This window comes from Lepidochelys olivacea, assembly GCF_965140295.1.
Source record: "Lepidochelys olivacea isolate rLepOli2 genome assembly, chromosome: 3".
Classification (NCBI taxonomy): Eukaryota; Metazoa; Chordata; order Testudines; family Cheloniidae; genus Lepidochelys; species Lepidochelys olivacea.
In genome coordinates, this window is record NC_140413.1 from 168,666,872 (window position 1) to 168,691,223 (window position 24,352).

Below are 24,352 nucleotides of genomic sequence, written 5' to 3' on the forward strand. Positions count from 1 at the left end.
GTTGGTTGAACCTGAGAACCTACCCAACAGTGGCTATAAGTGTCCATTCAGGAAAAATGTGTTCCTACTCATTGCTATTGATTCTGTATCTGAAAACGAAACCACAGAATATCCTGTTCTAGCTGCTGAAAAAAAAAACATGCAAGATTGCAGGGTAAATTGTCTTTGCCATTTGCTCAGAGAACAAAAATTAAAATGGAAAAAGATGAGAAGACTTCTTGGGTGCACTCTTCCTCCATTTCTGAGATGTGGGTGTGGAACACACTATTTCAACTTTTTTGAGAAAGAAGTCAGACCTAACACAGATCTGAAGCATACTAGAAGTTCCAAAAGTACTCTGCAACCACCATTTGCATCGTGGTTGGCTGTTTGAAAAAGGAAGACTAAAAAAATTGTTTGTATTACAGTAGTGCCCATAGGCCCTCGCTGAGACTTGGGACCCTGTTGTGCGGAACACTGTGCACAGTGTAAGAGGCAATCCCTTCCCCAAAGAGCTTACAGTCTAGATTCACAAGAGTAACAAATGGTGGGAGGGGAAACAGAAGCACAGAGAGGTGAAATGACTTACCCAAGGTCACACAGTAGGTCAGTGGCAAAGCTAGTAATAAAATTCACATCTCCTGACCCCCAATCTAGTGCTGTGTCTACTAGACCACACTGCCTCCATAAGGATAGATGCCCACCTTCTCAAGGACACTTGGGAATTCTCAAGAAGACTGTTTATATCTTTGTACCTAAATACTACAGTGTATTGAAATTTGCACTGAGCACAAGGAGGACTCTGTTAAAAACATAACATGCATTTTATATAACAGGGACTCTTAGAGTCACTAAGCTTATGGAGCTCCATCCTGGGGGACCTCTGGTTTCCAAAAGTGATACAGACCCTTATTCTTCCCTCTTGAGGACCTTGCTTGTAGCAGTCTGCATGGAACTTGGAGGAAAGAGCACAGGCTACAGGAGGGATGGTGGCGGTGACACCATGAAGACAGTCTGTGTGCACATGGCTGGAATGGTAGCTGCAGTTACAGCATCTCTGTAAATAGTTCTCTTAATTAAGATCCTGGTTAGTTTTAGAAACATGGAGTCCTCTCCTATTATTACCCAGCATGTGGTACGTGAAATGTCAATGACCCACCTTAGGACCAGTGAGGCCTGGGTTCTTTTGCAGTCAGTGCGTTCACCTAATGGCCCAATTCATAAATTAACAGACAACGGCTATGACCTCTGGGACATTACAATGTATAATTACAGGAAATCCAGGACCATCAGACATATTAGTCACAGAATGTATAGCAGTATATTAACAGAATGGAAAGGGAACAGGTCAGAGAATCCAGGATATCAAATAATTGAGTAACCAGCCAATCCCCCAGCAATGAACATGCAATGTCCATGAACTACGTAAGAATATCAAAATGCCTCAAAAGTCTCCCACAGGCCGCAGCTTGTTGTTGGAGCTCAGTGAAAAGGGCTGACATGCTTTCCTGGTAACCTGATAGTTCTCCCCTTCCAAGGGAAGGGCCCCAATGCAGAGGCAGCTTACCAGGCACAGCTGGAAGTCAGTCCTCACAAGCAAAGCAGAGTCTTGGGGCTCAGTCTCTCCTTTGTGGAGTTGGGGGTCAGTCCTAAGTCCTCTGGCCAGGTAAGACAAAATGGAGTCTCCCCTGCTGCTGCATGGTGAAACTTCTGGGCTGCATTCCCTGTGGCTGCTGTAACCTGACTCTCTGTTTCCAGGTGTCTTCTACAAAACCACCCCTGCCCAGGCTCAGTTCATATGTGAAGGCTCAGAGATGCTTTTTGGGGCCTGAAGTTGGTGACCCAGGCATGGCAATTGGGCTCTGGCCAGGTAACTCCTCCTCTCAAACATGAGGTCTGTCCAGGTTCAACTCATATGCTGGGGCAGCTCTGGCCATGAACAGGCTTTCTGGTGCCTGCGGTCAGTTGCCAGGCTTGTCTGGAGCTCCTGGTCTGGCCCGGCCCCCACAGAGTGTTTGTTTGTGCCTCTCAAACCGGTGAGATCAGCAATCGGTTTACACAGTTTCCATGCTACAACTGGGAGAGCGCCGCCCAGCCTGGTCAGAGAGACTTGTGCTAGTGGGGCTTGCATTAATATGCCTGGATATTGCAGCACCAGCAGTGTCTTGAGTTTCACGTAATACAATTTGAATTTTTTTCTTTTTTCAGAGGAAAAAAGTGGGTGTTTTCAGGTATAGGAAAATCCCTATCACCTTGGGGAAGAAAACAACTCTTTAATTTAGGTGGTCCAGTCTGTTCCCCCTCATCATGGTAGGACTGATGCCATTATACCTTTTTTTTGAAATATGTGTCAAATCTAGACTTCAGGAGCTCCAATGCTGTGATTCCACTCTTCCTTTGCATTTTGTTCCACTGCCTAATGGCTCTTAGTTTGAATGTCTTTCTGATATATACTTTCTCTGCTGTAACTTAAGTCCATCACTTCTTGGTCTGTCTTCATTGACTAATGAGAGTAATCAGTCCTTGCCCTAAATGTCTGCGTACCTGCAGGCAGTTTATGTCTTCCTTCAGGTTTCTGTAGGAATATGTTGGAACAAGATCAAGAGGGATTCCTTCCTCTTAGGGTACTGAGAGACAAATGAGCATTCCACTGTACGTACTGTTGATGCCAGTGTTGTCTCTGATGCAACATATAGAACCACTGTGTATGCTGGAGTTTCCACAATTTTCTTTTTCTTCCATTTAAAAATGAAAGGATGGTGTTTTACACTAATTGCCCCAAACACAGCAGTATTGCTACAGTAAGCATTAGGGTTTAGACCGTTACTGTAGAATATTCCCAGCCCTTTTTAAATAAGGGACAGAAATGAAGAAAAGTGAGAGAATCTCTCAGCTTCATAATTGCTAATGTTACTTGAAAAGCATAATATAAGTTTTGGCCATTTTGATAGGCTTTGCATCTTCATGGCGTTGCTTAAGTTTCTGTAAAATTTAATGATATTTACTAACCCTTTGTTCTACGGTAAAAATTTCACAAAGCTCAGCTCTGCTTAAGGCATACTCACATACTTATGCACTCTTCAGGCACAGGGCCTGATTCTTCTTCCAACTGTAAATCAGCGGAGATTCCAATGGAATCAACAGTTACAATGATGTAAATCTGGAATAAGCAAGAGGAGAATTGGGCCTGCAGTCTCATTATAGGCAATACTACCAGTTTTGCTTGTATAGTTAAGATTGCATGACACTTCTCTTTACATGATCCTGTTTACAGTTGCTTGTAACTTTGCCCAACTTTAACTGTTTGACTGAAATTTTCCTCACCAGGTGTCTGCCAGAGGCTGAATTTATTTGTAAAGTTTCCTCAACAATGGTTGAGCCATATCAGAGAAAGAGATTAGGTTAAAATGTCTTAGCTTGTCCATGGTAAAAAAAAATTGCTCTAATTGTTTCTTTGAGACATTCTAATGCTTTCATGCTTTGGAGCAAAGACTTGAAATTGCCCTGGGCCAGGAATGTGCCTTTTGCCATCCCTGTGAAAACAGAGCATATTTGGCCAAGTTATAAACCTTTGAAAAACCTTTGTTTGCATATGCTCAGTAGAGACTTGTTAAAGCTTGTCCACTAAATTCTCTCAGGATTCTATCTGTACTCAGCATGCTCCAGCCCAGGTCTGCAGGGCTGAGCAGGCTTTTCCCTGAAATTGGTGCTGTCTGGTGCTGCAGGCCATCCTGGTCATGGAAACCAGAATTAAGAACAGGGAGAGTCTCTCTGTGCTCTCAGTGCTCCCCTGCTGATGACCACGCAGTATGGAGGAGGAAGTGACCTGTCTCAAATGCAGAACAGACAAGAACCTGACTGGTGGGTGCAGGGGATGTAGATCGAGACAAGGAACCTGGGATGGGAAACCTGGGACGGAGAGTTAACAGGAGGGGTTTAGAGAAGAGCCACAAGAATGATCAAACTTGTAGTGATAGACTCAAAGAAAGCAATTTATTTAGCTTAACAAAGAGAAGGTTAAGAAGTAACTGTATTAATTTATAAGTACCTACCTGGAGAACAAATATTTAATAATGGCCTCTTCAGTCTAGCAGAGAAAGGTATTCCACAATCTAATGACTGGAAGCTGAAGCTGGACAAATTCAGACCGGTAAAAGGTGTACATTTTTAACAGTGAGGTGCAATTTACCAAGAATCAAGGTGGATTCTCCATCACAGACATTTTTATAATCAAGATTGGATCTTTTTAAAAAGCTATGCTGTAAGAATTATTTTGGGTAAAGTCTGGCCTGTGTGATACAGAAGGTCGGCTGAGATGATCACAGTGGTCCCTTCTTGTCTTGGAATCTATGGAACTAGGACTGACATCTGGGAAGGAGAGAGACTAGGACTCTGGGCAAGGAGCCCATAGGTAGACTGGGATGAGGAGCCTGAACTGGGGAGAAGACTGGGACTTAGACAGGGAGGTCAGAGGATTAGAGTAGGACTGGGATAAGAAGGTAGAGGTGGGGAAATGCAATGAGATGCTGCAGTGGGGCAATGAGGAAAAGACAGTACTAGAATAGGTACAGACTGAGGGAGACAGGGGCAGAAAGGTGACCACTAGAATAGACTCCCCTCCTGAACGTGGAATGGGATCCCAGATTTCCAAGTCTCCTCATTCTTTTCTCTCAGCAAACATCTGTAAAACCCACCGGCAATGTGTGTGTCTCATCTGCCTTTAACCCTGGTCCACATAAAGGATGACAACCTACTACTGCTATTGGTAAATCCATTAACTCAAGGGGAAGATACCCATGCAGTGGATCCAAACGTTCCAATTCCTCTGATAACCCATGTGGGTGTCAATATGATTCCACAGTTTGCTTTTTTAAAAACCTGGAACATTACATACACACTCAGGGCAGAGTTTGAATAGTGTGAAATAAATAAGGCCTAGGGCCACACATTGTTCAATGAAGATAAAATAAAATATTGAATAGTTGCTCATTAATTGAGCTCTGTCCATCCTGTGCACTGAATGAGGCAGGGATCCTGGTGGGAAAATTGTATGAGATCATGTAATTAAAGACTGTATCTTAATACATGTGGACAAAGGAGCCAAATTATGTTCATATGGACAGCCTTAATTCTGGCATTTCCTGTCTGTTGAGTGCTTGGCTTTGCAACATTACACACAAAACAATATGTTAAATACCTTAATCTTTATACACAGCATAAAGAAAAGGAGTACTTGTGGCACCTTGGAGACTAACAAATTTATTTGAGCATAAGCTTTTGTGAGCACTCACGAAAGCTTATGCTCAAATAAATTGGTTAGTCTCTAAGGTGCCACAAGTACTCCTTTTCTTTTTGCGGATACAGACTAACACGGCTGCTGCTCTGAAACTTATACACAGCAAAGTACACTTCATTTCAGCACCACGGACAACATTACTTGCTAATAATATTCATATGGTGTACATGCTTTATTCATATCACATACTATAAGTCTGAGACTGTAAACCCATGTGATTCTATTTACTGCCACTTGAACAAATTATCCCCTAGTTTTTCTGGATGCACACCACTCTAAATCCGATGATCTTGATTCTTCACTGACTTACACCACTGTAAATCAGGAGTAACTCCAGTGGAGTCATGCTGGTATCCAAGTTATGTCAAAGGAAGATCTTAGGGCCAGACTCTGAGTTGGTATCCATGACCATAGATTTTCTAAAGCTAATGGAGACATAACAACTTACACCATCTCTATTCGCTTCAGAAGATCTATGCTCATTGACACCAGCTGTGGACCTGGCCCTTAGGAGCAATTTCCGCCATGTTCTCATAACACCTACTGGCCTACTTAAAGTTTTGCCTGAATAAGAAATGAGTAAGGGCTTCAGGACTGGGCCCATTAATGTTAATGAGACTTACTCATGGACAGCAAGGGAAGAATATTTCCTTAGAAATGTACTATGTTAAAAAGCTGACAGGAAAATGTATCAGTCTGACTATTGTGAAACATAAACAGATTTGGGGCCAACTGATGTAAATTGATATAGTTGCACTGGAGTCAATAGAGCTGTGCTGATTGACCTCAGCTGAGGATCTGCTTCTGTATTTGGAAAGGTAATCTGTTTCTCTGAAGAGATCTCCTTCTTTCTGGGGCAAACACTATGCTCCTTACTCAGGTGAGATTCGGCCCAATGGATGGAAATGAAAAGTCTAATTACTGCTAAACTCTCCAGGAAATAGGCAGTTGGTTCCAGCCAGCTCTATCAATCAGACCTTCTTAAAAGGAAGGGAGGCTTTAGTGTTGGCTTTGTAAGAGACATTCTTTGTCTCGACAACTGTTTATTTGTCTGATTCCACCCCTTTTTTTAGGGTTGCCTCTTTGCACTTTCCTTAAGAAACATATGTCAAGTCACCTTTTCAGCCCCAGGCTAGGAAGATTCTGCTGAACAGCAAATCCATGTAATTTGCTTCTTTATTGTGTCACCCTTTTATTTAGCAAACACACATTCCAGCAAACACTTTCACAACAGGGCATTGACAGGAAACATTCAAAGTACTGGGCAGCACTCTAACCACTCAAATCCGAATGACTTTAATAGGAGACTTGCACATTAGCAAGCCAGGCTGCTCTTTAAAAATAGTATTATTTATTTTCTTAATGGAGGCAGAAGGTTATGGAAGCTTTCCCAGGAGCAGAACCACATTAAGAGAGATAGTCTGCAAGGTGCTAAGCACCCTTAATGAGATGGCCAGTGACTCCCAGAAGGCACTAAGTATCTTGCAGAATTGGGACCTAATAATATTTTTCTTTTAGGAAGCTAGAGAAGTCCAAATGCATGTTCTGGCTGAGTTTCTGTGATTGCAAATAATGATCATAAAAGTCACTGTTTCTGCTAACTCTGTCGGTGTTTTGTTGAAGTCCCCTTATTCTGAGGGGTTTATGAATTGGTTGTAGAAAATTGTTCTGGGCTAAAACTCAGCATATAAATTCTCCTCCCCGGCAGCTGAATGTTTTTATAAAATTTGAAAAATGTATTTGCTTTGTCCTTCCTTTCATCTGCAGAGGGTATAAAATCATGTTGCTGGTTTAATCTGCACTTTTTTTGTTAGATCATATAGTATCGTCTATTTCTTTGATTACCTCCACACCATCCCCTACACATCTGGGGCCATATTCACTTCTTGTTATAACTCTCATTGTTCCCGATTCTGGTCTCTCACCTGGATAGGTCAGGAACATCTCCTGCATTGTTGTGAGATCTGAATCAGATCACTTACTTCAATAGGTGATCATTCCAGGGCAGAATTTTGTCCCCAGGAAATACCCAATCCATGTAACTGTCCTCTTGCACAGCCATTGAAGTGCCACACTTTTTGGCCACTATACTACTCTGACATCTGTTTACTGATTCCCTTCCACCTGGCATGTGGTTAAATTATACCACCTTTATCACTGCTGAATTTGATCCCTGGAGTTAGGAGAGTCTTCCTGAAATACAATTCCATATTGTTTCTTGTAGCTATTGTGTAATCTTTGTTCTGTTTTCTCAAGGCTGGGGGAAGTTTGCTCGCTTGACACGAGCCCTCACAAGCAGCCGGGGCGTCTTGCAGCAGCTTGCTCCAAGCGTGCAGAAAGGAGAGAACGTTCACAAGCATTCTCGACTTGCTGAGGTGAGAGAGAGTATGGAGCATGTGACTAGATTGTGATTGCTGAATCCGTATGTCTGTATATGGAATTTCAACGTGTAGTCAGAAGACAAGATTCATTACCCTAAAATCACTGTCTTCTAGTGCAGTTTACAGATGAATGACACACCTAAATGCCACTGTAAGTGAAGTACTTCCATCTTTACTGGGGTAGATGTAAGTAGGTCTCATTTCATCCCAAATTACCAAGACCTTATCCATGGAGAAATTACACTAGACCTAGTTTACATATCTTTTGCATATGATGAAGACTAGAAGGAAAGTAGGAATCCAGTGGAAAAGGTACTCAGAGGGCTAACCGTGGGGAAAGGTGATTACATAATATTTCCATGTCCTCATGTAGCTGACAATGTTCTCTCTATACTAGCTATGCACCTTTGTGCTCTTTTGCCATTAAGTTCAGGCTTGGAAGGGAGGGAATCCAGGAACAAACGTGCTATGCAGTAAGTCCCCCTGGAAAATGAATCAATAAGTGCTGTCCATAAAATGTCACTTAAACTAAGCATAATATTAGGATCTACACTCATATGGTCATCAGAGAGGTCATTTAACAATATTAATACTAACCAGTATTTTTCACTTATATGTTGCCTTTTTTCCAAGGATCTCAAAGTTCACTAGGATCTACGAGTGCTCATGTGAGCATAACTGGGGTGGGAAAAGCTATGGGTAGTACAGCAGAGAAGCCTAGGAAATACCTATTGGCTGAGGACCGTCAGTGTAGAAAGGGCTGGGAGAACATCTAGGAGGAAGCTGGATCTGAGGATTTGTGGTCTTCAGAAGTCAGATGTCTTCTCTTGTTGCTGTTGATCAATATTGTAGCCATCCACTCACTTTATGGAAGCTTTCCCAGGAGCAGAACCACATTAAGAGAGACAGTCTGCAAGGTGCTAAGCACCCTTAATGAGATGGCCAGTGACTCCCAGAAGGGACGTAGTTTCTTGCAACATTGGGACCTAATAATGTTTTTCTTTTAGGAAGCTAGAGAAGTCCAAATGCAATGTGATTGCAAAGTAATGATAGTAAAAGTCACTGTGACTGCTAACTCTGTTGGTGTTTCATTAAAGGCCCCTTATTTTGAGGGGTTTATGAATCGGTTGTAAAAAAATTTTCTGGGCCAAAATTCGGCATATAAATTCTGGGGTAATTTAGGAATACACTTGAAAAGGGATTGTCATTTTCCATCAGGTTCCACACATGAACCTCACTCATTCATCGGAATCTCTTACAGTAAAAGAGTTCAGGAGGCTGGCAGGTGTTTTTAATATTTATCTGACATAAACTATGCTTGTTAGCTCTCATATAGTGATTGTTATCTGTAGATCTCAGAGCCAATTATAAGGGAAGGTATAGATCTTTATCCCCATTTTACAGGATGTGGAACTGAATCACCGAGAAGTGAAGTGATTTTGCTCAAAATTACCTAGCTTGTCAGATGTAGAACTGAGATGAAAACCCAGCACGCCTGACTCCAACGCCAGTGCCTTACCAATTAGACCACGCTGCTTTTGCTGTGTGGGAGCTTCAGAAGGTCACTTAGTCTGTAATTGGTTCTGTGGCCCTTTCACTCACTTGCAGGGCCTGAGATTGCCCAAATATATTTGTGTCGTCTACTACTGGAATTCATTTCATTTAGAAAGACAATTCTGTAAGTAAAATGGTTGAAATTCTGCACAATAATTTCCTTACTCCTGTTAACTCCACAATATCATTATGACAAAAAAGGAGGGAGAAATCTTAAGTGTCTTTCAGCAGCTGGGGCCCATGTTGAGTGCACAGCTTTATTATGTGGGGGAAAAACCCAACTCTGCTGCCATTCATCATTGATGTCTACAGTAGTGCACACTTCCAATATTGTGCTCTCAGTCTTAAAAATATATCCAACTCCTGCAGCCCAATTCTGCCCTCAAGGATGCAACTCTCCTTCATATAATTTGGAATTGTACCCATGTAAGAGTCTGACCCAACTCCCACTGAAGTCATTTACAAGTTGCTTTTTGGCCAATAGGATCCTGAAATCTTTTAGACTGATTATAAACTATACATGATAGAGTGGACAGAACCAGCTGCATAACTGCACATAGCAATGCTGAAAACAGTTTAGGGAAGCAAAGGACACTATTTAGTTGATCCTATAAATAATTAAGGAGGCAGAGTGTCAGGCAAGGATTTGAAAGAGGATCAAACGGCATCATGAAAAGGTCAAGCGTTGGGTGGGCTGTGGTCAGTGCAGATGGGTGGGTATAGAACTTACAACCACCTTTTCCATCTGAACTCAAGGAGGAAGTATTACCAGCATAAGGGTTTGTACCCCCTTGGTAGGGCTCCAGCCACTAGAGGGAGAGACAGTCGCAAACATCATGCAGTGGGTTCATGGGCTTTGCCTACACGAGAACATTCAGCATCCATTGTCAGCAACAGGTGAAGCTGCACTGGTGATGACAACAGTTTAGAGAAGGTCTTCCTGATGTGGTCTTGAAAATGGGTTAGCCCAGTATACCCAAGCACTTCAACCAGCCATATGGGCTGGTTGTCTGTACCAAGGAAATTGCCACAATTGCTGACAACAGGTACAAAATGTCTTGGTGTAGATAAGACTTTAGAGTAGCTAAATCTGTCATTGCTTAATGGTCTCTGTGGGAGGTGTGGGTACTCAGCACCTCTGAGAACCTACTCCAATATGTATCATGATCTCTATGAAAAACAGGTGAGCTCCTGGCCAATATCTGCACCGTAACTTAACATGAGCCTGAAAAGGCACATGTATGTGGCTGTGGCAATGCAGACTACGGAGCTTGTGTATTCCGTCTTTGAGTCTTCTCTGCACTCAGTTAATCAAGAATGAAAACCTGATTTCAGTAGTCGTCCTATATGGCTGGCACTGCTGGGAAAGCCTTCGCCTTGTGGTAGCTTAGATACGGCAGAATTTTGGGCAACTCTCCTCCCCACCTCTGCCTTCTTCACACACCTCTAAAGAACTTCAAGACCTATCATCAATCATTCTTTCCTTCATTTCAAATGTTTTCCTTTTTCCAGTGCATGCTAGAACTTAGAAACACAAGACCAGTTTCTGATTTCATTTAATAATAATAATATCTAGCTGTTATATAGCACTTTTCACTGGTACAGCTAAAAGCAGTTTACAAAGGAGATAAGCATCATCCCCATTTTACAGGTAGGGAAACTGAGGTACAGAGGTTAAAAGCCTGCTCAATATCACCCAGCAGGCCAATGGCAGTGCCAGGAACAGAACCTAGATGTCCTGCGTCCTAGCTGAGTGTTCTGTCCACTAGGGATCACTGCCTCATGATGTCAATTCACAGTTGCTCCAATGAACTCAATGAGTGGATAATGTGTTCAATAAGACTTTGCACTGGTGCAGATGGCAGGTTCGTTTCTACTAATAAAGGGCAGGAACTTATTTTACATGTGTGGAATGAGTTCCTTTAATTGCCACTTGAATATTGCACTCATTGTTTTAAAGTGGTCATTGGGTCTGATTCTGATCTCATTTACATCATTGTATATTGGGAGTAACTGTACTGAAGCCAAAGGCATTAGACCAGAGTAAAAGCTGGGTATGTGTAATCAGAAGCAGGACCATTTATCTTTACTTAGAGTGGTTGGTTGGGTCTAGCTTGGTAGCCTTCTTGTTCTATAAAAGTGTCTGGACTATTCTGGACATGAGACAATGTATTTGCAAGCCTTATGTGAGCGCTTTTCTACCGCTCTGAATAAACTTCAGCCGGTTTAGAGTATTAAATTCAAGTTAAAAATTCATCCTTTTTTCTCTACTGACTGTCAGTGGTATTTGCTCTCGAAGTCTCTGTATTTATTGGAGTAATATCTTGTAAATTAACTGAGTTCAAGAAAGGTGCTTGATTGCAAAAGGCCTTTGTTTATCCACTGAGCAGGTAAAGTGTGGGAAATGTCAGTGTAAGCTTCTACCCTCTATCAGTATGACCCTGAGAGGATAATTTTGTCTTCATGCCCATTCTGTTCTTGGCCTCTCTGCTGAGAGTGCCAGTTTGTGCTGTGACACTGGTGGTATGACGTGGACACTCATTCACCATGCGCTAAGTGGAGACCACCGATTCATTTCGCGTGGGCCACTGAACAGCTGCCAGATAGTAACAAGTTTAGATTTCTCTGGCCATGGCAAGCATACATTTTTAATATGGAAAACTCTGAAATGTATTGTATACTAAATGCTAAGACGTGCTATGATTTTGAAAGAGACGTAATGAAGTTGCAATGGAATATAAACTAATCAGTACCCTTTTACAATTTGACCACCCCGCAGCTGACTTACGAGCCTTTGTCCCTGGCCATTGGGCACTGTACGTGTTCTCTGTACTGATGCTATTGGCTGATTTATTCTGTACATTTGCCATGAAGTTCTGTGTTCACAAGATTATGTCACAATTAAAAACGCAATAGGTATAAGCTATAAAAGTAGTTAAATTTATAGTGGCTCTTGGCAGCACTGCTTAATAAAGGGTATACCAGCATTTCCATTGTCAACCTTCCTTTTCAGCGCCTTATAACTCAATATCTACTTCAAATTGAAACTTAGACCATGGACTTTTTGCCCACCAGGGTTGTGTTTGTGTGTGAGAGTGCGAATGAATGCAAAAGGGAGATGTGGCTGCAAATGATTGATTTTTTTTTTTCAATCATAAAAGACCTTAAAACAAATTACAGTGGCAGCTTGTTGATTAACTTTGAGTACTGACTGTTGACCCAATCCCCATTTCTGTAACAAGTCTGTGGTATAAATATTTGTATTTTGTGATATGTTAAAAATATTAATACAGCCTGGCAAAACTTTGATGAAAATTGTCACTTCTCCACTCTAAATAATAATCTATGGCTTTAAAGAGCTATTAAAACATCAGGCATTGTTACCAAAAATAATAAACACAGATAGTACTATAGTAGTAGCAGATGAATCATAAATAATTGGGGCAATACTGCTATTAATAACTTTCTGAAATAAATAATTCTTTTATTGCGCTATAAACACAAAGTGGAAAAAAAAAACCCTCCTAAAATAGGTTGGTTTCGCTTATTTAGGCGTCTAGTTCTGATAGTAATGAGGTATTTACTTATTACATGTTTTGAATTACAACCAACATCAGTTGCTTACATTTTCTCCATAGTTCCTTTTCTGGTCATCTTCTTCTCCCCCCGCCCCCTGCCCAGGAGCAGAAATGCATGGCTACTAGCTGGAATGGAATTGGTACACATAGGCTGGTAACCGCCACAGGTCTTAGGGCACATCTCCCAGGTGGGTGCTCCAAAGAGGATTGTGCTTCAGGGTGGCACAACCCTTTCCAGAGCTCACAGATGCGTGGGGAGAGCATTCCGGTACACCACCCTTTAAGCTGGTGTAGCCTGTGCCTCTCTCGGTGCTTGGCTAGCTTTGCTGGCTGGTGCAGAGGATGTGGGAACAAGGCCCTGCTCTTTTATGCCCCTTTGGGGGTGATTTACATTCTTGGAGGCATTATGAAGGAGCAGCTGGGCTGTGTGTCACCCCTCATGTCAGGGGCTCAAGGCGGGGAAACAGCTCGTCCCAGTTTTCCATACACCTACACAGCTGCCAGGCAAAACCTAGCCCTTCGGTCGTAATCTTCTTGGGTCTTTCTCTGTGTTTTTTCTGCAGTGCTGGGCACGCTGCTAGTGCTTAATGACAAAAGCAACCCTGTGATGACTCATTTAGAACAGTCAGGTTCATTAGAGGGTTTATTCCTCCTCCAATTTTTAAAAAAAGAGTTTGGTGCCTGTGAAAGTTCCCAGGTTGGCAGCTCCAGAGACAGAAGTCAAGTTGGTTATCTACAGAACAGGTAGAGCACAGTACAAGCTGACCTACTCCTCTGCCTCCCTCTCCATGGGTGAGATGATAGTTCAGTCTCTGTGGCTTTGGATTTCCTTCTGAGAATGGCAACAAGACCCCAGATGTGCTGATGGTGTTTGCAACATGCACATATCTCTGTGAGGAGCTCAGCTAAAGCTGAGACTAACTACTAATTTAAACAGGTCAAGTAGCTATCAGTTGTTAGCTATATTTGGTCCTTTTCAACCTGGACTAGATTTGAACTGGAGACCTAGAGGTGAAATATCTATTACTAAGCCGTGAGCCTTTCAGTTCAGTGCAGAATAGCATGATCTACAAAACAAAAAGGAAGACAGACTTAAATCCTCTTATTTTCTATGCTGCAGTCATTGGGCCTCTCATATATAAAGGTAGAGTAATTCTGTTGATTGTTGATAACATTTAAGAAACTAAAGCAGTCAAGTTGTATATCTTCATAATGACTTGAGCCTCAAAGTCTGATTCTCCTTACACTTAATTCAGTTGTGCATCAGTGTAACTTCACTGACTTTACTGAAGTTACTTCTGATATACATCAGAGTAACTGGGACCAGAATTTGGCCCTTAGTTTCTAGGCCAGATACAGATAGATCTTACCTTTCTTTGTTTCTATCATACATATACCTATGTGAATACATGAGTAAGCTTCCAGACAGTGTTTTTCTAATTTACATAAAGCAAGATTTTCTTAGTGTTAATTAAGAGTTGGCGGTTTTACCATTGAGTTTCAGGGTCTCAGGATTAGGCCATTCTGAGTGGATTTGAAAATTTCACCTGTAGAACCTAAATTCTAAAATATAGTTTACTCATACTAAGGACAGGTTATTTTTAGTTTTCAGGGTTTTTCACTGTCAAGATTCATGTGTATATTTCCAGATTTAAAAGGTGGTTGTCAGGATGGTTGTCAGAATGTCTGCCTGTGGCTATATTAAAGTAACAATGTTGATAGAGATTAACGTAGATGTATGCCAAAAATGACAACCCTAGTCTCCAAGGACCTTTTGATGGCATAAGTAGTATGACCCCCAAGAGCACCTCAGTGCCAGATGGCCAGGAACTACCTGACATGTACCAGTGAGTTTCAGCTGGTCTAACCAGGCCAGTGGACCCCAACTCACTACTGTCACAACTTCCATGGCCCATTTTAAATACAAATGATCATATGTGAACTGGTGACAATGGTGATTAATATCATTGTGAAATATATGTATTAACACTAGATGAGGAATTACGGTTACTCACTAATACTATGCTTTAAAGTCTGTGACCAAAAGGAGAGAATCAGTTTTTCTCCCAGACAGGAAGGAAGACAGCTACCTACCTGTCTTATATATAAATTAAGATTAGTAGAATTAAAACAATGGAAGCCCAATTTACATATGAATCATCAGGGGGATGGGAAGCCCACAGGAAGGGAAGAACAGCATGAGATCATCCTGAGTCTGGGGACAAAAGTGTGAGTTTAGGAAGATCGAAGGAGAGAGAAGACACCATCTTGGTATCCATTGCTGGACAGACACAAGGGGCCAGACCTGTTGCAAGATGAGAAATATGGGCCCTTCAGCCAAGAGGGTTGAAGTCTCAGGAAACTAAACATAGGTGAGAAACCTGCTTAAGCAAAGATCTTTCACCTAGAAAGACAAAGGAAACCCAGCACCTTGTTCTTCTGTGGAAAGTCCTGACTGAGAGAGGGTCAGCCATGGCTGGAAATAAAAAGATTGGTAAGAAATAGACCTTGAACCAAGGCTGTAGCTTGTTGAGTTTAAATTTTAGACTTTTAGATGTGTGTTTTCACTTTTATTTGCTTGTAACCATTTCTGGTTTTATCTCTTTTATTTGGTATCACTTAATCCATGGTCTTTTGTTAACAAACTTATTATATTTTTACTAAAAAGAAAAGGAGTACTTGTGGCACGTTAGAGACTAACAATTTATTTGAGCATAAGCTATAGCTCACGAAAGCTTATGCTCAAATAAATTGGTTGGTCTCTAAGGTGCCACAAGTACTTCTTTTCTTTTTGCGAATACAGACTAACACAGCTGCTACTCTGAAACCTATATTTTTACTATAAACCAATTTGGTGCTGTGTTTGAAGGGAAGGGTGTGTTTTACCCCCCAGTTAAATGAATAAGCTGTGATGTATTGACAAGTCAGCAGAGCACAAACTTGATATATTTTGTGAAAGCACAGTGGTAGGGGCTGTACATTGCAGAGAAGCATCTCTGAGGAGCTTGGAGGCTAGAGTTCACTGATAGTTACCTGCTAGGCTGGGAGATTATTGAGGAGTTTGCTGGTGAGGAAGACAAACCGGTGTGGCAGGAAAGTGAGACACAATCTAATCACCAGCAAAACTCTCCCTTGTGTAGGCAGAGAGGTCACACAGTGGCTCACAGCTCTGGGTATCCTCAGCAGCATGTTACAAGAGGCAACTGCGGTTTTGCCCTGCATTTAAGAGGTGGTAAAAATGTTCTAGCAGTGGCTGGGACCATTAAGTATTATAACTAAAATCTACTTAACTGACCTGCAGAATGTTACTCTGGGTTATACCTGCTATTGTCAGAGATGGGAAGTGCATGCTGACCAATTATTGCAATGGATGAGTAGTCTGGATGAGTCCGCTTGCCCCTCAGACTGCATTTCAGACTTGGGACTATATATTACCATTACTTCTTATGCAGACTCCCACTGAAGCCAATAGTTGGATTCACCCACAGTGGTTCAAAGGGATGTTTTGAATCAGTTCATCCATGGGCACTTGCCCAAGCCGCTGCCCCAGCCAGTACCACATACTTTTGGGGGGATGGCAGTGGTTGGCTGCAGCCTCTTGATAGAGAGGGGGTTATTGCCACCTCGCATCACCTCAAGCTTCTCTAACCACCCAAGGGCAGATTTCCTGTCGCATGGAGCACTGGATGAATAAGGTCCAGGGCTGGCAGGATATGGCTCCAGGAATGCTTTGTGATAGCCAGGACCAAATCCTAGCCCGGAGTGCTCTATTAGGATTCTAATTACAGCCTCACATGTTGACCCTCTGTTTTGCGGCTATTTCTGGAAACTAAGTTCAGCATAGGAGGTCACGTTTGCCTGCATTTTTCATATTGTTCTGGATTGTTGATGATTCTCTGTTTGATCTTGGGTGTACGCAGTCTGCAAATCTATTACTCCGGGGGGCATTCTGCGCCAAAAAATTAAAAACTCTGCACATAATATTTTAAAATTCTGCAAGTTTTATTTGTCAATAAATAAATGCAGAGGGTCCAGCATGGCAATGGGGAGCACAGGCTGTACAAAGGTGGGAGATCACCCTGCAGCCTCCCTGGCTCCGCATCCCCCGGACACAGACTCAGTGGTGATACTGCATCTGATCCTGACACAGCACAAGGCCAGGGCCTGCCCCAGAAACACCCTGGGGCCCTGCCCCTCTGTGCCTGGTGTACCAGGTGTGGGGCAGGCAGGCTCAACCAGGCAGGATCCAAATGTGGAGGGGCTCAGTGTGAGAGGATTCTGTGTGGGATAATCTGGGTGCAGGCAGCTCAGTGGGGGGTTTAGAAGTGGGGGGATCTGGATGCACAGAGGATTATTGGGTGTGGGGGTTTCAGGTGCAGCACAATAGGACCCTGCAGGGGCTTCCGTTGAGCCCCAACCACTTTCACCTGGAAGGGTCTGGGCATGGGGGTCTCAGTGTGGGGGGGAGGGTCTGGATGCTGGGGAGTGGGGATTGGTGGGGTGGGGGTTTGGACAGATAGTTGGGGGTCAGTGGCATGGGGGTCTGGATGTGGGGGCTAGTCCTGCGGTGATTTACCTCTCCGCCGGCCACTCCGGCAATGTACCTGCACTGCTAGAGAGTGATGTGTGACTGCTCTTGCAGCTTCCCTTTGTTTCCCTGTCATTTTTCTGTGTGTAAGCAAAGAAATCTACCGGGGAAATGAATTCTGCACACGTGCAGTGGCGCATAATTCCCCCAGGAGTACTCTATCTATGGCTCTGATCAGCTCTTGCTGCCCCCTCCTGTAGAAAATGTTGGACTCTGACAATCATCAGGCCTGATTTTCCACAGCCTTGCACCTCACACGGTCATTTACATCTGTGCAAAATGAGTGTGAAATGCTATCATTCTAGTGTGGTGCTGTTTTGCACTCACTCTGCACAGGTGTAAATGACCATAAAAGGTGCAGAAGAACAAAGAATCAGGCCCTAGGATGCTTATAAAGACAGAATCTAAGAGCCGATTATTCTCCTTTTTTCCTTTCAGTTTAATCTGTTGGAAATAGCCATCAGCTCACAAAAGATCATTTTAAAAGGTTCAGCAAAGTCTGCAAATAAAAGTCTGCATATAAATGATATTAAAAAGCTGATGTGCGGATAACTCCTGTGAGGGCATATTGTCTGATCTCGTCCTACAGGTGGCAGCAATTTATTTTCCCTTTCCCCATTCTCCAAAGCAAATTAATGGCCATGCTATAGTAAACATGAAAAAAATGGAAGATCTAAAAAGCTTTCCCAGATGCCACTTGTTTGGCATTGACTCATCTCCCTCTGGCAATGCCTTTATCTTCCTCTCAATTTTCTCCTATCACTGAGCCAATGCAAGCCTTCACATTTTTTATTTGAGGAAAAAGTGTAAGGGCCTGATTCTGATCTCACTCCGGTTTCATGCCTGTGTGCGTCCATTGACTTACATGGAGTCACTCCTGATTTACACTAGCGTGAGATGAACATCAGGTCCAAAACCTTCCAGACATGATTCTATTCAGTTATTCCAGTGTATTAATCAGGCCTAATGAAGGCAGTGAAGTTACACTGGGTAAAACCAATCCAAGGCCCAATTCCAAAAAGGACTTAACTTCAAGCTAAGAGTGTGGTCAATGAGTTTTAAGCGCATGCTTAAAGTTAAGCCTTTGCTTAAGTGCTTTGTTGAATTTGGGCCTATATGAGGTCAGAATCAGATCCTAGGTCTTCAGATATTCAGTACTCCTGATGTCTGAATTATTTTAATGGAAAGTGAAAGTTAAAAGCTGGCATAATTTACTGGGCTAATGGTGCAATTTTGTGGTGTTGAAAGCAAAGTGAGTTTACTCTTATGCCCCACAAAGTAGCACAACAAAGTCCAATTAATTCATGCCACATCATAGCATCAGTATAGCAGAGAATTAAATCAACAGCGTTCAGAGGCAGTGTGGTCCAGTGGTTGTGGCACTGGGCTGTGAATAAGGAGAGCTAGGTATTATTCCTGGTTTTGCCAGTGACCTTGTGCAAGTAACTCCTTGCCTCTGCTTCCCTTCCCACCCTTCGTCTATCCTGTCTATTTAGACTGTAAACTCTTCAGGACAGAATCCGTCCCTTGCTATGTATGTTTTCAGTGCCTCATGCAATGGGGCCCTGTAACAGGAAGGCCTGCCCCTTAGGGTAAGTCTATATTGCAGCTGGGAGCCAGCCCCCCCCAGCCAGGGTAGACACATTCACGCTAGTGGGGTTTGAGCTGGTGCGCTAAAAACAGCAGCATGGACATTGCGGCTCAGGCTGGAGCTCAGGCTCTCACGCCGACCCAATCCCCTGGGTCTATGCTCGTGTGGCTAGCCTGAGTCTCCACCATACCTGCAATGCCCGCGCTGCTGTTTTTAGTGAGGTAGCTCAAGCCCCACTAGTGCGAGTCCATCTACCTGGGCAGGAAGCTCACTCCCAGTGGCAGTGCAGACATACCCTTAAGGTCTAAGAAGCCTAGGCTAGCCAGCTCTGTTCCATTAGCCCTACCTGTGCCATAGGTAGCTGCCTCCCAGCCTAAGAGGACTGGACTAATTGGGGTCAGGTGACACCCTGAAACATCTGGATCTCATGGGAGAGCTGAGAAAACTCTGTTTGAAGGAAGAACCACAGGAAACAAGTTGGGCTCTTGTGGGAGGGTCTGGAAGGACTCCAGGGAAGCAGCGAGCATCCTACGTCTGAGTAGGGAAGATAGAAAGGTAGCTCCAAGAGGAGCCAAGACTGTGAAGGGACAGGGAAGCATGCTCCATCCTAGAGCAGGGAGACTTAAAGGGAGCCCAGAAAGTGCTCAGAAGGGGAACCAAAGTGGGGCAAAAGTACTTTTGGATTGTTTGGAGTTGTGTGCACTGACCTTTGAAAGTGACCTAGACTGAACCACGTCTATTCTGTGGCAGAGAGACAAAACCCTATGGATGAGAAAATGAGGCAGAGCACTGGGAGGAGCCATGCTTGGCCAGCAGGGGGTGCTATGGGACACACATGCCCTGTGACGGACCCCGATCTGGGGTTGGCATCAAATTGCTACCATAATGCAAACAGGAAGCTACAACACCATAAAAACAAATAGTGAAAGGATGTAGAGGCAACCGGTTAATTTAAAAGGATTCTGTTGTACTGTACTTGCAACTCTTTAGTGTTTAAAGGAGTCGCAGGATTTTGTAATAGGCACTATTTCTGTGAAACGTTTTGTTGAGCTCAATAATCAAAAAAATGAAAAATATTTCCCTTTTTCTGAAATATCTGTCGTTCCAGGTACTGCAGCTGGGCTCTGAAATCCTTCCACAGTACAAACAAGAGGCACCAAAGACTCCACCACATATCATTTTACATTATTGTGTTTTCAAGACCACCTGGGACTGGATCATCCTGATTTTAACCTTCTACACTGCTATTTTGGTCCCTTACAACGTCTCCTTTAAAACCAAACAGAACAACGTGGCCTGGCTGGTGATAGATAGCATTGTAGATGTCATTTTTTTAGTAGACATTGTGCTTAATTTCCATACCACCTTCGTTGGGCCAGCCGGAGAGGTGATCTCAGACCCCAAGCTGATCCGCATGAACTACCTGAAGACCTGGTTTGTGATTGATCTGCTTTCATGCTTGCCATACGACGTCATCAATGCATTTGAGAATGTTGATGAGGTTAGTATACCAGGCTCATTTCCAGGGCTTTATTTTTTTTCTTTTAATGTTTGCCTCCCCCCCAAAAATAAGGAATGAATACTTGTAAATATGCTGGCATATGGTGTGAGCATGTCTCCCTTTAGTAGCTGTCCACAGCAATTGCTGCTGCTTATTCATAGCTATGCAACATAATGTAGATATTGTCTTGCACACACCACCTCCTGTCCCAGGGCTGGGCCTAGATGTGTTGCCACCCAGGGTGGAAAACCATTTTGGTCCCCTGTCGTGAATGAACCAGCCAAGTGTGTATGCCCAAAAATAAAATTAAAAAAAAAAAAGGCAAGTAATGTAGTGCCCCTAGAAGTTGGTGCTCAGGGCAACAGCCGTGGTTGCTGGCCCTATTTCCTCCCATGGGTGATCGAATAACATCTCTTTGGCAATTAGTGGTAATTTTTATAGGAGAAAGTAAGATCAGGAGGGTATTCACTGGTTTTATCCAGCTGTCTTTAATTTGATGTAGTAGCCAGAAAGGAGGAGGACAGCCAGCATGATATGGCTAGCAAGCTCCCTGCAGACTACGGTTGCTCCATGCACCACAGTTTGGAAGACATGGCATACCAAACATTTATCTGAAACTACCATTTTCCAGCTCGTTTTGATGACTTACAGTCTAGAAGGGGCAGAAGAGAGGGATCATGGAACCTTCCCTCCCTCCTTGCTCACCTTCTTCAGGGCTAGCCACAAGACAGCTGGGGAGCACAGACATTCCCCTGGGCTAATCCCACCAGTGACTTAAACTAGGGGGATAGGTTGTAGCTTTAACAGTTTTACTTTTAGTCATTTAGACTAGACTGCATTGAGACTAGACTAATCGCCTTTTATATTAAAGTCACATGTGCAAATAGTTTATAAAGGGTGGTTAAATAACGAATATCTTAATAAATGGTTAATCAATTAGTATAGATGAGTCCAACAGGTTGCTTATAACTAAGGCTACGTTTATGTCACGGAGGTCATGGAAGTCACGGAATCTGTGACTTCCAGAGACCTCCTTGACATTCTCTGCTTCAGCCCCAGGGGCTGCAGGACTCTGGAGCTGACAACCAGTGGGGCCCTGGCAGGGTCCCAATGACAGATGACAGCAGCAACAAGCGACAGGGAGCCCCCCTGCAACGTTCCAGCAACAGGTGACAGACTCCTGAGGGGGCTCTCCTCAGGGTTCCAGCGACAGGCAATAGCCTTGTGGGTGACGGGGGTGCCTCGGGTGAACGGCTGGGATGTCCCATTTTTCTCTTTGGGAAATATAGTCACCCTGCAGCTCCCAGCCACCATGGATGAGGGGGACCCCCACAGCTCCCAGCCACCACGGTGGTAGGGGGAAATCATGGAGCCACATCAGCAAGTCACAGACAGGTCATGGCTTCCATGAATTTTTGTTTATTGACCGTGAGCTGTCCATGACTTTTACTAAAAATAACCATGACAAAATCTTAGCCTTACTTATAACCATCTATAACACCATCTAGTGATGTGCTTATAACCAGCTGTGAGACACAGTACTTGTAGTAAAGTGGTCATCATGAGGTTAACAGGATTACTCAATATATTATGTGTTGGAGTCATGCTCCCCCCTTCCCTTATTTAGTGGGACTTCCCCCACCCTCCTCCTGTTGTGATGCAGCTAAATAAAACAGCAAATTGTCAGTCTGTAGTCCTGTGAGTAGACTTATTTTTGTTGCATTGAAAGGTCCCTTTACAAAACTACTCATGCCTGTAACATACTTCTAACACCTATTAATCGTTTATTCATCCTTTATAATCCATTTATAAACATAACCTTAATGTAAAGTGTGACCAATCTGTGTCCTGAAATCAGGACATTCCTTAAAATAATGTCCAATGAAATATCTGGATAATACCAAAAAAACATTTTACTTCTTGTATAATTAAACAAAAAAAGCTGTGAGAACGAAGCATTGTTCGTCTCATTAGATCCATGTAAAATATTTGTTTTTCACTTTGGCTGGGGATAGCTAGGCAAACTATTAAGTGCAGTGAAGCAAATGTAATGTTATGTGAGATTTAATTCCCTGAAGATAGATTTTTGTTTTATATAGAGCCACAGACTGAATTAACACAAGTGAAATCACCCCCAAAACTTTGTAAGCCCTGTCCTTAAATATTTGTTTGTCCCAAATTGTGCCAAAGGGAAGATTTATGTGAAAGACTGACATTTTGCTGTTGTAGATAATCATGGTACTCATAAAGCAATAGAAGGATTGATCAAGTGATCAACAGCTGGCATCTACAGTAGAGTTTATATATTTGTGTGGTGTCTACAGTAGAGTTTAAAAAAACAAAATCAAACAACTAGAGTCAACTTTCTTTACGTTCCTAGAACAGTAGCAAATCATTCTTGATCCTGCTGGACAGGCTCTTGATAACCTGAGTCTGATTCTGTCAGGATGACATACAGAACACACCCAGGTGTGAATGTCCATGCTAGAGGCCATTACACTGAAATGAAAAGCCTTTAAGTGAACAGAGATAGGTACATAGTTACTGCAATGATTTTCTGAAGTGATTAATATTGTTATACTTGGAACTTGGTTTTTCAGATTCTTAGGATAAAGCTGTCATTCAAAGGGAACAACTGGTTCATACTGTAATTATTCTATGGTTCTTCAATAGTTTCTTAATCAGAAAAGTACAATAGTGTTATTCCTGGTCATTCTAGTTATTCCATTCAAGCAAAGAAAACATGCTGTTCTTGTTTCTGTTATTCTAATGCTGTTCACCATTACTTCCCCTAATGGGGCCAGATCCTTAGTTGGTGTAAATCAATGTAGATTGACTAGGGCAAATCCTCAGCTGGTGTGAATTGTCAGAGCTCCATTATGATCAATGGAGCTATGACAATTTACACCAGCTGAGGATCTGGCCCAATATTTGTTGTCCATTTCACTATGAACTGCTTCAGAGGAGAGATAAAGACAATCCATCTCTTTGAAGGGCCAAATTCAGGAAGTCTGAGTCTAGAGAGAGAGACTAAGTTGCTGTAACTCATGCCTTATTACAGCTCTTCTACATGGCTTGTTGTTACATCAGTTCCACTTCCTTCAGGCTTGATGACTTCTCTCGGTTCTGATACGCACTGGTGTGAAACTGAAGTAATACAAGGAATCTTCACTGGAATCTAAAGGCTAGAGTCACTAGGCTGCTCCAATTGCTTTGAGGAAACAACTTTTACATCGGAAAGGTTGCCTTTTTTAGCCTTACGGTAAACACTTTAATAAAAAATCATAATGTAATATTGCCAGAAGGGAAATGTGACCGAGTGCTGGACAACAGCTGCTGATCCAGCACTCTGATCACTGCAACTTCCATTAGCTGCTCCTTTCATGCTTGAATATGGGAAGGAGGCCAAATTGATTGAAATAGGCTGGAGAGAGTTAAAAACTAATTACCTCATTAACTTGGAAGGTGTACACACACACACACACGTACACACACACACACACACACAGGAAGGAGGTGCAAAGGGGGAAAGAGAAAGAGCTGTCACCGGTAGAGTGAAGGATATAGGAGATCTCTCTATCCTGCTGGGCTCAAAGGCCGTAGAGCCCCAGGATTCTGTTCAAGCTACTGCACAACCTGTATAGGTGGTGAGAACAAATTTGTAAATAAATCACTGGCTGCTTTACCTGATGGTCTCAATAGTTTGTTCCTCTGGAAAGAGGCAGGAACAGAGCATGCCCCTGCCATAGGGAATGACCCTTCAAACATGTTAATAAAATGAGGTAAAGACTATAAAATCATATTTTACTCCTTCAGTGTTTCCCTGTGTTGACTGTAGTAAGAGAGAACAGAATCCTTATTTGGCTTCATCAGAGCAGGTGAAA

At 42.8% G+C, this 24,352-nt stretch overlaps 1 protein-coding gene across 1 annotated transcript in view; it reads left to right on the forward strand.

The window, feature by feature from the left end:
- KCNH1 (potassium voltage-gated channel subfamily H member 1) overlaps positions 1 to 24,352 on the forward strand; it is a gene marked incomplete at its 3' end in the record, with an annotated part of 195,375 nt that overhangs the window by 35,936 nt on the left and 135,087 nt on the right. The window contains exons 5-6 of the mRNA XM_084624947.1: positions 7,532 to 7,650; positions 20,076 to 20,468. Coding sequence (XP_084481073.1) covers positions 7,532 to 7,650; positions 20,076 to 20,468 — 512 coding nt within the window. The remainder of the gene's footprint in view (positions 1 to 7,531; positions 7,651 to 20,075; positions 20,469 to 24,352) is intronic.